General features: G+C 32.8%; 1 protein-coding gene across 2 annotated transcripts in view; it reads right to left on the reverse strand.

Annotated features, from left to right (window-relative positions):
* HDX (highly divergent homeobox) overlaps positions 1 to 16,010 on the reverse strand; it is a 180,922-nt gene that overhangs the window by 132,928 nt on the left and 31,984 nt on the right. For both annotated transcript variants that reach the window (XM_082377176.1, XM_082377177.1), the window contains one exon: positions 9,662 to 10,780. In XM_082377176.1, coding sequence (XP_082233302.1) covers positions 9,662 to 10,780 — 1,119 coding nt within the window. The remainder of the gene's footprint in view (positions 1 to 9,661; positions 10,781 to 16,010) is intronic.

A 16,010-nucleotide genomic window follows, 5' to 3' on the forward strand; every position in this document is an offset into this window, starting at 1 on the left:
AAAAAGAAATAAAAGACATCACAAATGGAAAGGAGGAAATAAAATTGGCTCTATTTTCACATGACAAAATTTTATGTATAGAAAATCCTAGAGTCCACCAAAAAACTGTTTGAGCTAATCCATGAATTCAGTAAAGTAGACTGAGACAACATTAACATATAAAAATCAGTAACATTTCTATACACTAACAATTGAATTATCTGAAAAAGAAAATAATCCCACTTACGATAGCATCAAAACAATAAAATACTTCAGAATATATTAAACCAAGGAGGTGAAAGATGTCTACTCTGAAAACTACAGGACATTAATGAAAGAAATAGAAGACACAAATAAGCGAGACAGTATCCTGTGTTCATGGATTGGAAAAATTAATATTGTTAAAATGTCAGTACTACCTAAAGCCATCTATAGATTCAATGCAATCCCTATCAAGATTCCAATGGCATTTTTTATAGAAGTAGAAAATAATCCCAAAATTCATGTGGAACCACAAAAGACTCCAAATAGCCAAAACAATTCAGAGAAAAAGCAAGGCAGGAGGTATCACACTCCCTGATTTCAAGCTATATTAAAAAGCTACAGTAATCACTATGGAAAACAAGATGGAGGATCCTCAAAAAATTAAAATTGAACTACCATATGATCTAGCAATTCCATTTCTGGGTATTTTGCTGAATAAAACAAAAACATTATTTCAAAAATATATATGCACCCCGATGTTCATTGCAGCATTATCCACAATAGCCAAGGTATGGAAGCTACCTAAGTGCCCATCAATAGATGATTGTATAAAGAGAAATCTGATACACACACACACACACACACTGGAATATTACTCAGCCATAAAAAAGAATGAAATCTTGCCATCTGTGACATGGATGGACCTAGAGAACATTATGCTAAGTGAAATAAGTCAGACAGAGAAAGACAAATATCACATGATTTCACTTATATGTGGAACCTAAAAAACAAAACAAATGAACAAACATAACAAAACAGAAACAGAGCCATAGAGACAGAGAACAAACAGGTGGTTGCTGGGGGGGGGGTGGGGAATGAGTGAAATAGGTGAGAGTTAAGAGGTACAAACTTCCAGTTGCAAAATAAATGAGTCATGGGGAAGAAATGTTCAGCTTGGGGAATATAGTCAATAATAATGTAATATCTTTGTATGGTGACATGGTAACTAGACTTATCATGGTGATCATTTTGTAATGTATGGAAATATCAACTCACTATGTTTTATACCTGGAACTCACATAGTGTTGTAGGTCAATTATACTTCAACAAACAAATAAACAAGCTCATAGAAAGAGATCAAATTTGTGGTTACCAGAGTCAGGGAAGGGGAGAAGGAGAATTGGATGAAGGTGGTCAAAAAGGTGCCAACTTCCAGTTATAAGATAAATAAGAACTATGGATATAATGTACAACATGATTAATATAATTAATACTGCTGTATGCTATATATGAAAGTTGTTAAGAGAATAAATCCTGAGTTCTCATCACAAGGAAAAACACTTTGTTCTTTTATTTTTTTAAATCTGTGGCTATATGATATGATGGTAATCATTTCATGATGTATGTAAGTCAAAACATTAAGCTGTACACATTAAAACTTATATGGTGCTGTATGTCAATTGTATCTCAATAAAACTGGAAGGGAAAAAAGCTACAGTAATCAAAACAGTGTGGCACTGGCATAAAAACAGATGCATAGACCAATGGAGCAGAATCAAAAGCTCAGAAATGAACCAATCCATATATGTTCAACTAATATTTAACTATGAAGCCAAGATCACTCAGTGGAGAAAAGACAATCTCTTCAATAAATGGTGCTGGGAAAACTGGATATTCACATGCAAAAGAATGAAACTAGACCACTATCTTACATCACTCATAAAAATTAAGTGAGAATGGATTAAGGACTTAAATATAAGACTAGAAACCATAAGACCCCTAGAAGAAAACAGAAGAACAATCTCCTTAACATGGATCTTGGCAATGATTTTTTTGTATATGACACCTAAAGCACAAGCAGCAAAATCAAAAATAGACAAGTGGAACTACATCAGACTAAAAAGCTTCTGCACAGCCAAAGAAATGATCGATAAAATGTAAGGACAATCTATGGAATTAGAAAAAAATATTTGCAAACCATGTATCTGGTTAGGGGTTAATATCCAAAATATATAAAAAATTCATGCAACTCAATAGCAAAAAACAAATAATCCAATTTAATAATCCAATTAAAATATCAATAGATATTTTCCAAAGAAGATAAATGAATAGCCAGCAGGTATATGGAATGTGCTCAGCATCACTAATCAAAAGGTAAATGCAAATTAATTTCACAATGAGCTATCACTTCATGCTTGTTATAATGCCTATCATCAAAAAGACAAGAGATTAAAAATGCTGTCAAAGATGTGGATAAAAGTGAAAACTTGCACACTGTTGGTGGGATTGTAAATTGGTACTGGCACTAAGCAAAACAGTATTAAGGATCCTCAGTAATTTAAAAATAAAACTACCATATAATCAAGCAATTTCACTTCTGGGAATATATCTAATGGAAATGAAAACACTAACTTGAAAAGATATTTGCACCCTCATATTCATAGCATTATTTACAATAGCCAAGACATGGAAACAACCTAAGTGCCCATCAACAGATTAATGGATAAAGAAGTTGTGAAATATATATAGAATTGAATATTATTCAGCCATAAAAAGAATGAAATCCTGCCATTGGCAGTAACATGAATGGACCTCAAGGGCCTTATGCTACATGAAATAAGTCAGACAGAGGAGGACAATTAGTTGTATGATCTCATATGTGGGATCTAAAACAAACGAACAGACAAAATAAATCAGCCTCATAGAAAAGGAGATCTGATTTGCAGTTCCCAGAGGCAGGGAGTGGGGGAGTGGGAATTGGATGAAGGTGATCAAAAGGTACAAAGTTCCACTTATAAGATAAATAAGTACTAAGGATATAATGTACAGTGTCATGACTATAGTTAACACTGCTGCTGTATGGTATATTTGAAAGTTGTTGAGAAAGTAGTTCCTAAGAGTTCTCATCACAAGGAAAGAAAGATTATTTTCTTTTTCTTTTTTAAAAATATACATTAGATAATGGATGTTAACTAAACTTATTGCTTAGTAATAATTTCACAATACATGTAAATGAAATCATTATGCTGAACACTTTAAATTTACATAGTACTGTATGTCAATTATATCTTAGCAAAACTGAAAAAAGATATGCAAAATAGATACCAAAAAAAGAAAATGAAAAGAAAAAAATTAATGTAATATTCCATATTAATATAAAAATAAATGGAAAAATGCACATGAGTATACCTCTTTAGATGCAGAAATAGCATTTGACAAAAATCCAACACATTTTCATGATGAAAGCATTCTAAACCAGGAATAAAAGGGGTCTTTTATTCTTTATCATCCTGATAAAGACCATCTACAAAAACACCACAGGTAACACCATATTTAATTGTGAGACACTGAATTTTTTCCATTTAAGATTAAGAAGAAGAGAAAGATGTCTTACCACTTCTACTTAGCATTGGATTGGAGGTTCTAGCAATTAGTTAAGAAAAAGAAAATGCAGTAAGTTTTTACACAAGTAAAACTATTTGTGCTTGTAGATGGCATGACTTTACATAAATAAAACCCTAAGAAATCCACTAGTGTCTAATATAGCTAATAGATTAGTTCAGTACTTTTTCAGGATACAAGATCAATGTACAAAAATCAATGAACAATCCAACAATTAAATTAAGAAAGAAATTCCATTTAAAATAACGTTAAAAGTTATATACTTATATATAAATTTAACAAAATAAGTGCAAGACAACTGAAAAGTACAACACATTGTTAAAAGAAATTAAAGAAGATCTAATAAGTGGAAAGGCATACCATGTTCATGGATCAGAAGACACAGTATTATTGATATGGCAATACCCCCCAAATTGATCTACAGATCGAATATGATCTCTATCAAAATTCTATCTGTTGTTTTTGCAGAAATTGATAAGCTGATCTTAAAATTCATATGCAAATTTAAGGGACCTAGAATAGTTAAAATAATTTAGATAAAATAGTAGACATTTGGAGGACTCACACTTCACAATTTCAAAACTTACTACAAAGGTACAGTAATACAAACAGTGTTGTATCAGCATAAGAAGAAACATATATATCAATACAATAGAACTGAGAGTCCAGAAATAAACTCTTCCATATGATTAATTGATTTAGAGAAGGATGACAAGACCATTCAATGGGGTAAGTATAATCTTTTAAACAAATGATGATGGGACAGCTGGATATTTATATGCAAAATAATCAAGGTGAACTCCTACCTCATATCATACACAAAAACAAGCTCAAAACAGCTGAAACGCCTACATATAAGAGATACAAGTATAAAATTCTTAGAAGAAAACATATGAGTCAGTCTTTGTTATCTTGGCTTAGATAATAGGTTCTTAGATACAACACCAAAAGCACAAGTAATGACAGAAAAAAATAGATAAATTGGACTTCATCAAAATTTTAAAAATTGTGTTTAAACAATACCCTCAAGAAAGTGAAAAGGAAGCATGTGGAGTGAGAGAAAAATATTTGCTAGTTATATATCTGATAAGGACTAGTATAGAGAATATGAAGATCTAAACACAACTCAAAGAACAATTTACAAAATGGCCAAATTCTCTGAATAGACATTTCTCCAAATAAGATATTTGAATGGCCAATAAGCACATGAAAAGGGAGTTAACATTGTTAGCTGTTAGGGAAATGCAAATTAAGATCTCCCTGAGATATTTCCCACCCATGATACTGGCTATAATCAAATGACTGACATGAAAAGTGTTGGTCAGGATGTGGAGAAATTAGAATTCTTTTACATTGATGGTTGGATTGTAAAGTGACACAACCACTTTGGAAAAAATTTTGGCATTTCCTCAAAACTTTAAGCATAGAATTACAATATGAACTAGAAATGCACTCCTAGATATATAACCAAGAGATATGAAAACATATTTCCACACAGAAATTTGTATATGAATGTTCATAGTAGCACTATTCATAATAGACAAAATGTAAACGACTCAAATGTCCATCAACTAATGAATGGATAAACAATTTATGCCATATATACACAATGGAATATCATAGAGCAATGTAAAAGAATGAAGTGTTGATATATACCATAGCATGGACCTTGAAAACATTATGCAAACTGAAAGAAGCCAGTCATAAAAAACCATTATATCGGGGCTTCCCTGGTGGTGCAGTGGTTGAGAGTCTGCCTGCCAATGCAGGGAACACGGGTTCAGGCCCTGGTCTGGGAGGATCCCACATGCCGCAGAGCGGCTGGGCCCGTGAGCCACAACTGCTGAGCCTGCGTGTCTGGAGCCTGTGCTCCGCAGCAGGAGAGGCCGCGGTAGTGAGAGGCCCACGCATCGCGATGAAGAGTGGCCCCCACTTGCCACAGCTGGAGAGGGTCCTCGCGCAGAAACGAAGACCCAACACAGCCATAAATAAATAAATAAAATAAATAAATAAAGCATGACACAAATTAAGCAATGTGAATACCATCAAGCTTTAAAAAAAAATGAAATAACGAATAACTACTCTTAAAAAAAAAAACATTATATCATATTATTCCACTTATAATAATATTCAGAATAGGTAAATCCATAGAGAAAGATTAACGGTTGTCTAGTATTGCGATGGGGGATTTGTTGTGCTAATCAGTATGTAGTTTATTTTTGAAGTAGCAAAATGTTCTAAAATTCGATTGTGGTACTGCTTGAACAGAGCTGTGACTATATTAAAAAATATTTAATTGTACACTTCTGATGTGTGACTGCTGTATTATGTGAATTATATCTTAATAAAGTCATTTAAAAATGATCCATGCTAACTACACCTATTCAACACAGATTACTATTGCTTTTTTAAAGTTGACTATTTACCTGAGAGTTATTTTAGCAAAGTCAATCTTACTGGCCCTCACTTTCCTCAGGTCAAAATACCATTTTTATTGGTTTAGAATGTCATGATGTTTAAAGTTTTTACAACTATTAAATATCCATGTTTATTTAAAAAATGAACTCAAGCACACAAATACTGAATAAATTTGGAGGGTACTACCAAAGTACTTCCACTGGTGGGGGATGCATTGTACTTATTTAGTAGCTTTTAAAGAAAGCTCAAAATGCTCTACGTCTATTAACTTCTAAGTTCTTAAGAAGCTCACAAGAGTTGGGAATGCAGTTAATTTTTAAGTAACAATAATAATTACAACAAAATCCTGAATGTATAGCACTTGTTTTCCAAAATACCCCAATATCTTCACATAGATTATCATCAATTATTAATCTGTAATCAACACAGCACTCAAGATGGACTGACATAGACATAATATGAAAAGTGAAAGGCACTTTGGAGACCAATACAGTTGCAATCTAGCTCCAAAAGAGTGAGGTCAGCCCATAGAGTTTTTGAAATAGAACTGGGCTATAGTACCCTGGTATAGTTACCTCCTGACAGTTTCCTTATCATCACTTCAACTCTTAATATGGTATCGCAAAGTGACTCCAAAACAGAGCCGATTTCAACTCTTTAGCATCCTCATGGATTTCCTCAGTTTGTACTCAGTCACCTATATAGCTTGGAACTAGACTATACTCTAGGAATAGGACCTCGGCTTGAAGATACCTGGTACAACAGAGAGAAGAGGCAGATATCTCTGTTATATTATAGTCCTAGGGTCAGAAACTAAAGAGAATTGCTTGCTTGCTTATAGTTTCATAGCTAGAAAGTTGACAAGATGGTCATAGGTTTTATTTTTCTAAGTCCAGATCTACTAATAATATAGCTTGGTAATAGAGTGTCATCAAAATCTTGGAGGATAACTACCATGGACTGAAAGTTTGGGTCACAGCTGAATTCATATGTTGAAACCTAATCCCCAATGTAATGGCAATTGGAGGTGGGGCTTTTGGGAGGTGATTAGGTTGTGAGAATGGAGCCCTCATGAATGGGATTAGTGTCCTTACAAAAGAGACCCCAGAGGGCTCCCTTACTACTTCTGACACATGATGACTCAGTGAGAAGATAGCCGTCTATGAATTAGGAAGCAGGCACTCACCAGATACTAAATCGGCCAGCACCTTGATCTTGGGCTTCCCAGACTCTAGAACTGTGAGAAATAAATGTTTGTTGGGTTTTAAGTCACCCAGTCTATGATATTTTTGTAATAGAAGCCCAAATGGACTAAAACATTAGTCTTCATGGACTACACTTCCCCAGGCTACCTTGGTTCCCTAAAATCTCTACTAATTAAAATAAGGGTGGGGCATGAAACTAATATAATATTGTGTCAACTATACTTCAATTAAAAAATATATAAATAAAAACAAACAAAAAAGAAAGGTGGGGCAAAGTGATGCCCAAGAGTTCTATGCAAAGACTCTACCATACTGTCTCAGGTCAAGTTGGAGGAGGTCTGTTATAGTATAAATAGAAATATATGGGCTTTTAATACATAGATTATGGTGAGGTTGAAAGCTGATCACCAATTTTCTTTCAGCCAGCACTACAGCTATTTCTTCCTCAATCACACTGTGATAACTGTGGGCTATGGAATATTTTACTTGAAATGGAATGTAAAGAAGACCTGGACTAGCAGAGTTTCATTAACTTTCCAACTATGATGTCATAAGTACAAGAAAGTTTATGTGCCAGGGAATGTATAAGGAGGCTTGCACAGATTGTGTCATTCATGTATAGCATTCCTGTGAAGTATATATTATTAAGTGCATTATACAAATTAGGAAACTGTTACCCAGAGAGGTTATGACACTTGCCTGAGGTCACACAAGTAGAAAGTAGCAGAGCCTAGATTTGAATCCAGGTCTGTCTGGCTCTGAGCCCATGTTCTAAATTATGTCAGATTGTCTTTCTTTAAAGAGATTACTTTTCCAAAAAATATTGCTAAGTTTTATTCCATTTAAAAGGTTCTTTTATATAAAATAAATTTAATTTCTTTAAAAGTTCTGTCAGGAAAAAAGATAAAGACTGTAAAAAGGTCTTTTTTTTAGGCTAAATTATCCTTTAGGGAGCAATCGGTTTATGAAAAATTAAAACTTAAACTTTGCACTCTCAAGCCTCCAAATATTCCAATAAAGTTGAAATTGTTAGGCTGCATGGTAAAGCAGAAAAAAAACCCACATGATATATTTCTGAGTTGTAATCCTGGTTTTGTCATGTATTGGCTGTATGATTCTAGACAAGATATTAAAACATGGATAAAATGCTTATATGACCAGATTGCCATGAAGATTAAATGAGATCAGGTATATAAATTTACTGATGGTGCCTAGTACATGCAAGACCCTCAACAAATCATAAATGTTATTATTATTACAATTATTAGGAACAACACCACTGAAGGGGTAAAAAGTACAAAAGAGGTGAATGAAAAGGGGCATTGGGGAGGATCTTAAAGGTATGGTTCAATGTTACTTTAAGCATGATTTAAGAAAGAGCAAACACAGAAAAATGAAAAGATCCCTAATAAGAAATGTCTACTAATGATGATGATGGAGTACTCTTCTGTTAGAGATAGGTGCCAGAGGGATACTTCCTATACTCTGTTATTGCTTTTCATTTTGTAGCAGGGAGCTATAAGATGAAAGGAGTCAAGAGAAGTTGGTTCCTTATATTGGTTGATAATAGCCTGGAAGCATTTTAAATACAGATAAAAAATACTGTGGTTGAACAAATTAAAGGGTCTAGCTAGCAGCAAGAAAAAATGGCAAACATTCCTGCTTTGCTATTCAAATTCTCTAAAGCAGACTTTTTCAGAAAGAAGATCTATGGCCTTAAGAGATATTCTGAGGTAGGTTTATACCTCACTGTTGAGATTATTTGAAGCATATCTAAACAACTGAATATGTGAAACAGTAAAGAAATAATGCTTATTTTTTGCACAGGTTTAAAATTGCTTTAATTCTTACTTTGAATGTGTCTCTTCCCTCTAAACATTTTTTAAAAGACAATTTGATTAATGTTGCACTTAATGTTTTAATAAAGCATTTACTTTTAGAAAAAAACAGCTGGCTGAGTTACTGCAGGCTCTGACTTCTCAACCACTGTCACCTAGAGAAATGATTGACTTGCCTGACTATGTACCCGGGGAAAGCACCACTCATCTAGTGACATCTTCCCAAACTGCAAGTAAAAGTCATAACAAGAATAATCTATGTTCAAGAGGATGAGTCTAGCCAATTCAGTCCTATTTTAGTGATGGGAAATGCCATGCTTCCCATAAGGCTATTATTTCCTGAACAAAATCATTTGAAATGTCAGGAGACAGTTGCCATGTTATAAAAATTATTATATTCCATGAAAAAAAGGACTCACCATTTTTAAACGTGACAAAGAAAGCACAAGATTCTTTAAAGAGTTGACCCCAAACCACTATTTAGAAGCAAACAAATCAAAGTACTTCAAAATATGAGTTAAGTGACCCAGATCTCAAGTCTAATTGATTTCCAACACAATTTTTTACACCAAACAAACTTTTATAAAACCTTTATAAAATAAACATACACATTACCTGGTAATTGTTTTGGTTTTGTGATAACCTCAATTGGTTTGATGATGCAAAATGTGAAGAAAAATTACTCCGTGATGGATTTGTATTACTGTACATTGTAGTAGATGTTGTATGTAATGAGGTCCGTGGTGTCAAATGGTATTCTCTGTTTTGATACAGTACATTGTCTGACAAGTCTCTAATATTCACCATTTGTGAATTTGGCATATTTCTTCCTGGTCCGGGCAAAACTGTACTTTGGTTCTCAGCTCGAAGGGAACTGCCACTTTCATAAAATCTTGAGTAGCTTGGTATCTGTGCTCCCATCAATGCCAACTCTTCCTCTCTGGCATACTCATCATCAGCATCTCCAGTCTCCATTGCAATGGACAAACAAATTCCTTCTGTTGATCTAGGAGGCTTCTGTGGGGCATTTCCTCCCAGAATTCTTTGGGGGTAATCACTAACTGCCAATGAAAATACTTCACGGATTTCCAAGTTTTGTGTTCTGCAGTAAGGGTCTCTAATAGGTGGCTTTTGCCCGCATAAGTTTTGTGATGCTAGACCCGTGTGTTCAGGCTTATATGATCTTTGAATTCCGACTGGTTCAATTTTGCAAGGTTGGTGGCACACAGATGGCTTTTGTGGTACCGTCAACTCAGAGGCTTGCATTGAAGAGCTTCCATAGTGTTTCTTTGTGTGATTGTATACAGAGTTTCCAGCATTTAGCACACTTGTCTGTCTTGACAAAATAATTGTTTTTTCACCTAAGAGCAGAGAGGCATTTTTACAGTGTGCTACTTGTCTTTGAACAGGAATGTGCAACTGAAACTCAGTATCATTTTTACTGGCTGTTTTCTGACTAGGGATTTTATGTGCTTCTGTAATTTGTGTATTTGTATGTTTGGTTGTCCCTTGCCTACTTGATGAACTGGCTGGACTGTATATACCAGTTACAATGACATCATTATTGGGCAATGTCCAAGAAGACTGTTGGCTTGCGGGTGGAGCAATATTAACCACATTTCTGACTGTAACGTCTGGAGCTGCCAAAGGAGTACCAGAAACAGTTCCTGTTGTTGCTGCTCCTGATTCAGAATTCTTACTACTCATTTTTCTTCTCTTATTGCCAACCCACGTCTGGAAGGATAAAAAAATGATATTATGGAAAAGTTCTTAACCAAAAAACAAGAAAAAACAATTTCTATGTGATAAATTATATTCTCATTTGTCATAAAGTCAAGGCCTATACAAATTTAAAAGAAAAAATATACAATAAAAGAAAAAGTAACTAAAGTATAAGGTCAGAGATAATCAGGGACCAACACATAAGAAATATCTAGGAACTTTGATAGAAGAATTATATTATTGTTCTTCTTCTCCTCAAAACCCATCCAATTAATATGTAGCAAGAACCCTAAAATGTTTATATCCCTTGACCTAGTATATTCATTTCTGGGAATTTATCCTAAAAGTAATCCTAGATGTATACAAAGTTTATATGCAAAGATGTTCATCATATTTATGTATAATAGTGAAAAATTGGAAACATACTAGAGGTAGGATGTTTAATGACATTGGAAAATGCTCATAGTATTGTTAAAGAAATATACACTAGGAATCTTCAGATTTAACAACTTCTATGAATATATCATAACTTGGTTAATTTAATATTGCTAGATATTTAGATTACTTTTAGAAATATTCACTATTATAAACCATATAGCAATACACTTCATTGTGCATGCATCTTTGTACTATTGGTCCATTAGAATGCCATCTTTAGAAGGAAAATTGCTGGGCTTTTTGATATTTTCAAACTACCCTCCAATGTATAAGAGTTCTGGTTTTCCCACACCCTCAACAACACTTTGCTTTATCTTTTTTAGTCTCTACTAGCCCAGGAGTTAAGAAAAGGTATATAATTGCTGTTTTGATTTGAGTTTCTATGGTTACTATATTACTTTGATAGAGTTGCTTACTGATTACCTCTACTAATTTTTATATTAGGGTATTTGTCATTTTTAATTGATTTATAAGAGCAATTTCCTACTAGAGGTAGCAGCACTTTGTCACAAGTTGCAAATATTTTTCCCAGTTTGTCATTAATTTGTGGTAGTTATTTTCTTCTTTATGTTTTTCTCGATTTACCAAATCTTATACAGTGAATATGTATTACTTTTATAAACCAAAAATTAATAAAAATAATACCAGTGGTAGGCATTTAGAATTTGATTATAAAATATGTACTTTTATATAAGTAATTTATTATAATAATCTTAGTATTATTACACTGAATCATGATTCTTCTTAAAATATACAATAAGAAATATTATGTTCCATAAAATGATTAGTAAACTTTATAATTATTTCAAAATACATACCATATTATAAACTACCATTAATGTGTTATTAATCTATTAAGAATTTCAAAAAATAAATAAGTGAAAACATTAAATGAACTAGCCTTGCACAAACACGGTGCAGAGTGTATTTGGTTAATTTTGTGTGATGTGATTTTGAAAACCACATAAATTATCCAATTTTCAATGTATATTTATATTATATACAACATTAAATGTTGTAATACTATAAATAAAAGCTAACATGTATTGGATCCCCATTATGTGTTTTCATATATATTAGCTCCTTTGCTAGGTATTATTTTCTAATTGTATAAATGAAGAAACTGAGATTCAGAAATATTAACTTGCTTGTGGAAAGATATCCTGTCAGCTACTGGCAGAGCAAGGAATCAAAATCAATTTAACTTGACCTCAAAGAACATTCTCCTTCCACTATGGTGAGAAACTCCTGAAATGGAGTTGGCCATTTCTGTTGGCCATTTTACTTTTATAATTAGTACTTATCTAATAAAATGTTCCAGAAACTGAGATGCTCCATTTTGCTTCACATGAGGCTGTGGGAATTTAAAACTCACTCTTATTTAGCTTTACTAAAAAGCAGAGGTGAGAATTATAAGCAGAGAGACAAATGAATATAAATGTCACAAGAGAAGGAGGCAGGGGAGAAAAACTAAAAGGTTCTAAAGTATATACTCGAGAGAAATATTTAAAAAGAAATGTTATGTGGCTGCTTCCCACTAGCTGGATATATGTATATGTGTAGCTGATTCACTTTGTTATAAAGCAGAAGCTAACACACCAATGTAAAGCAATTATACTCCAATAAAGATGTTTAAAAAAAAAAGAAATGTTTGGGGATATATATAATTTCAATTTATGGTTCAAAAAGGTGAATATTACAGATATTCAAAATAAGTCACTGTGTTATGGCTTTTCAAATAACAATATGCAAAGGAAGCATGATGCATTTGTTTGTAATTTCAACATTTTAAAACTTTCAATGAGAAGGCATAGTGAATTGGTAAAATTTAAACTCAAGATCTACTACATCTGGAGGGCAACTCTGGGCAAGATTTCTAAGAAAAGAAACAACCTACCATGTTCGCATCACAATACCTACCTTAACACAGGAATTTTAAGTGATCTTAGTGCACTGCAAATTTATGGCTTACTTTCATAGTTTTATAGTTCATATATATAGTTACTTACATAGTTTACTAGATATCTATATCATGTACTCATAAAAAAGTAAAATGCAATAGAATATCACATGAATATGAAACTCAGCTATCTAACAACTTCACTTGTACAGAATGCAGCCAATATAGATGTCACAAGTCCCATGTACTTTACTGAAAAGACAACACTTGATCTTAAAACACACTTTATCTTATTTTACACATAATTTTACCAAACCTGGTATCTTAATCTACAGTAAATTAGAAATAACAAAACAGGAGGGGGCTTTGGTAATAGTGATTGCTGTTGAAAGCACCTTGATAGCACCAAAACTAAGAATGTTCATTAAATATTACTCACTGAAAAGGAGAAGAAAGGAAAAATAAAAGAGAATTGTTGTGAGAAATCATTAAATGGTCTGGGGTTCTTTAGTAAAGGAGAAAGTCACTCCATATACCTTACCATGTTGTAAGCATTATTATTTTATAGCACAGTACAATAATTGATTTCCATAGTAAAACTCTGAGTCAAAAAGTAAAGGTTCAGTTATTTTCAATAGTCTCTATTGAAGTAAAGTAGGAAAGTATACAGTTAAGAAATATTTTTTATTAAAATGTTGAAAATAAAGAAAATTCATTACCTAAGGGATACCAGTAACTGAATTAAATTTTACTAAAAGTCATTCAGTTACAGAATCCAAAATTTACCAATGCCTATAGGATATAAATTTCTCATTCCAAGTGTTTCATTGGTGAGAGAGAAAAAATGGGTCAATCAAATTGATATGATGAGCATTTGGGGTTTGGAACTAATAAAGAAAGGCAATAAATTTGGGTCACCAATCCTTGGTGTCCATTAAATTCTTTTTCAGTCCTTTTTTAGAAAGTCAATGTCTCCAAACTTTTCCTTTTTCTATACCTCCTTTTTGTTTTCCTGTTCCTTTACCCCACTATATATATATATTGCATGGATGTTTTAACCTTTTAAGTTCTTTTTACATTGGGATCAAGTTCTTAGTACAGTGGGATTTTAGTTCTTTTGAGAAAAAAAAAAAACACAATAAATACTATATTAAAATAATAAAGGAAGATCTCTTTGAAGTAGAACATGTAGACCTAGCAAAATATTAGGCTCAAATACTATATTAAAAATAATAAAGGAAGGTCTCTTTCAAGTAGAACATATAGACCTAGCAGAATATCAGGGGCAGGGGAGGTTGTGGAATAATGGGTCTATAAACAACTCCCATCTCCTCTGGCTGGAAAAGCCGCCAAAATTGTGTTGAAATTTAGATTAGAAAGACTGAATTTCTGCAGAATTTACACTCTCCTAGAACAGAGAGAATGAATCTGTTTTACACCATTCCTTATAACTTACATAACATTTTACTTGTAAGCTTACGTTCTAGAAAGTTTATTTCTTTCATTTCCATTACTTGTTACAGATTTCACACCATTTGGATCAAGATATAAACCTTTGTATTTCAACACTCTCAATATTCAAGTACAATCAAGTAAATTATTAGGGGGAAGATTGCAATAGCAAATTGTAAATATGAAAGGTCACAGTCCACAAAGCAGCTGCCTAAGAAGACTTTTCATTTTAAAGTAATGGTAAAATAAGAGAGAAGAAAAGAAAGAAGTTATTGCAGAAAAAAAATGAGTTTGTACTTATAAAATGGAAAGCTCATCAACTTGAAATATTACACATTTTAAAATAATTTTTCTAAGGCAATTAATTTTTTTCTCGAGGTTTTACTAAAGGTATTGCAAATAGGGAATTTAGAGCTATCAACAGGAGATATTTCTAGTTCTTACAAAAATCTGAGTATGATGGTTGATCTCAGCAAACAAAAAACAGATATCCTGGATATTTCCCTCCTAGAACTGGTGGCATAATTCCCTATTTGAAGGTGAATATATCTTTCAGTCTTTAAAAAATAGATTTTCCAAAGAATTCTTCTTATCAAGAGATTTTTATCTTTGGGGTCTTTAAAAGTTCTTCCAACAGAAAAATAAACTTAAACAGAAGTCCTTTCTCTTAACAAATTAGCCTAATGAATGACAAGGATGGGAAAGCTGTTAATCTTTGAATCCCTAAGGTTTCGCTCCAGGGGGATTTGTAACACGTTCAAGCAATCATGAAAGGACCTATGCACTCACTATGAAATCTGTGACTACTTCTGTTAGGTTTATCTCTTGCCTCCTCTCTATCACCTTCTCACTGCCTTTCCCAAATGTGTAGCAGCTCTGATTTTTACAGCTGAATAACAATGGTTGTGATAAAGGAAATTTTCCTCCCTAGGGATTTCTTGTCCTTTACTTGCTAACCCATTAAAATGCAAACATTTTACTTAGAAGGAGGAAGAGATATTCATAAAAAGGATAGGTTTTCCTAAAAAGACAAAAATACTAAATTCATAAATGCCTGCTGAAAAAAATTTAAACACAACAAGAAAATATGCTAACTCCCTTGGTAAATGCCTGTTTTACTAATATCAGTTTGGAGGGTTATTTCTAGATAAATTCTAGGTGTAAACCAAGCATGAGATCAGCAACGAATCCTAAAGGTACTTATTAGTTCAAAGGACTGGGATTTTTAAAAGATATACTTAAAATGCAAAAGTTTTAGTGCTTTCAAGGTACTTATAGAAAAAAGTACATACTAAATGATTAGCTATTTATTAAAAAATAGTAATTTTATACCAGGGAAATGAAGCTGTTTATAATTAGTGACTTCACACCCTGATAGTTTTTCTCACATTAATCAATTATGACTTGTAATACAAAGCTATAAATTCAAGAGTTTAAGACCTCAATACTTAC

Source organism: Balaenoptera borealis (assembly GCF_965194805.1).
Source record: "Balaenoptera borealis genome assembly, chromosome: X".
Lineage (NCBI taxonomy): Eukaryota > Metazoa > Chordata > Mammalia > Artiodactyla > Balaenopteridae > Balaenoptera > Balaenoptera borealis.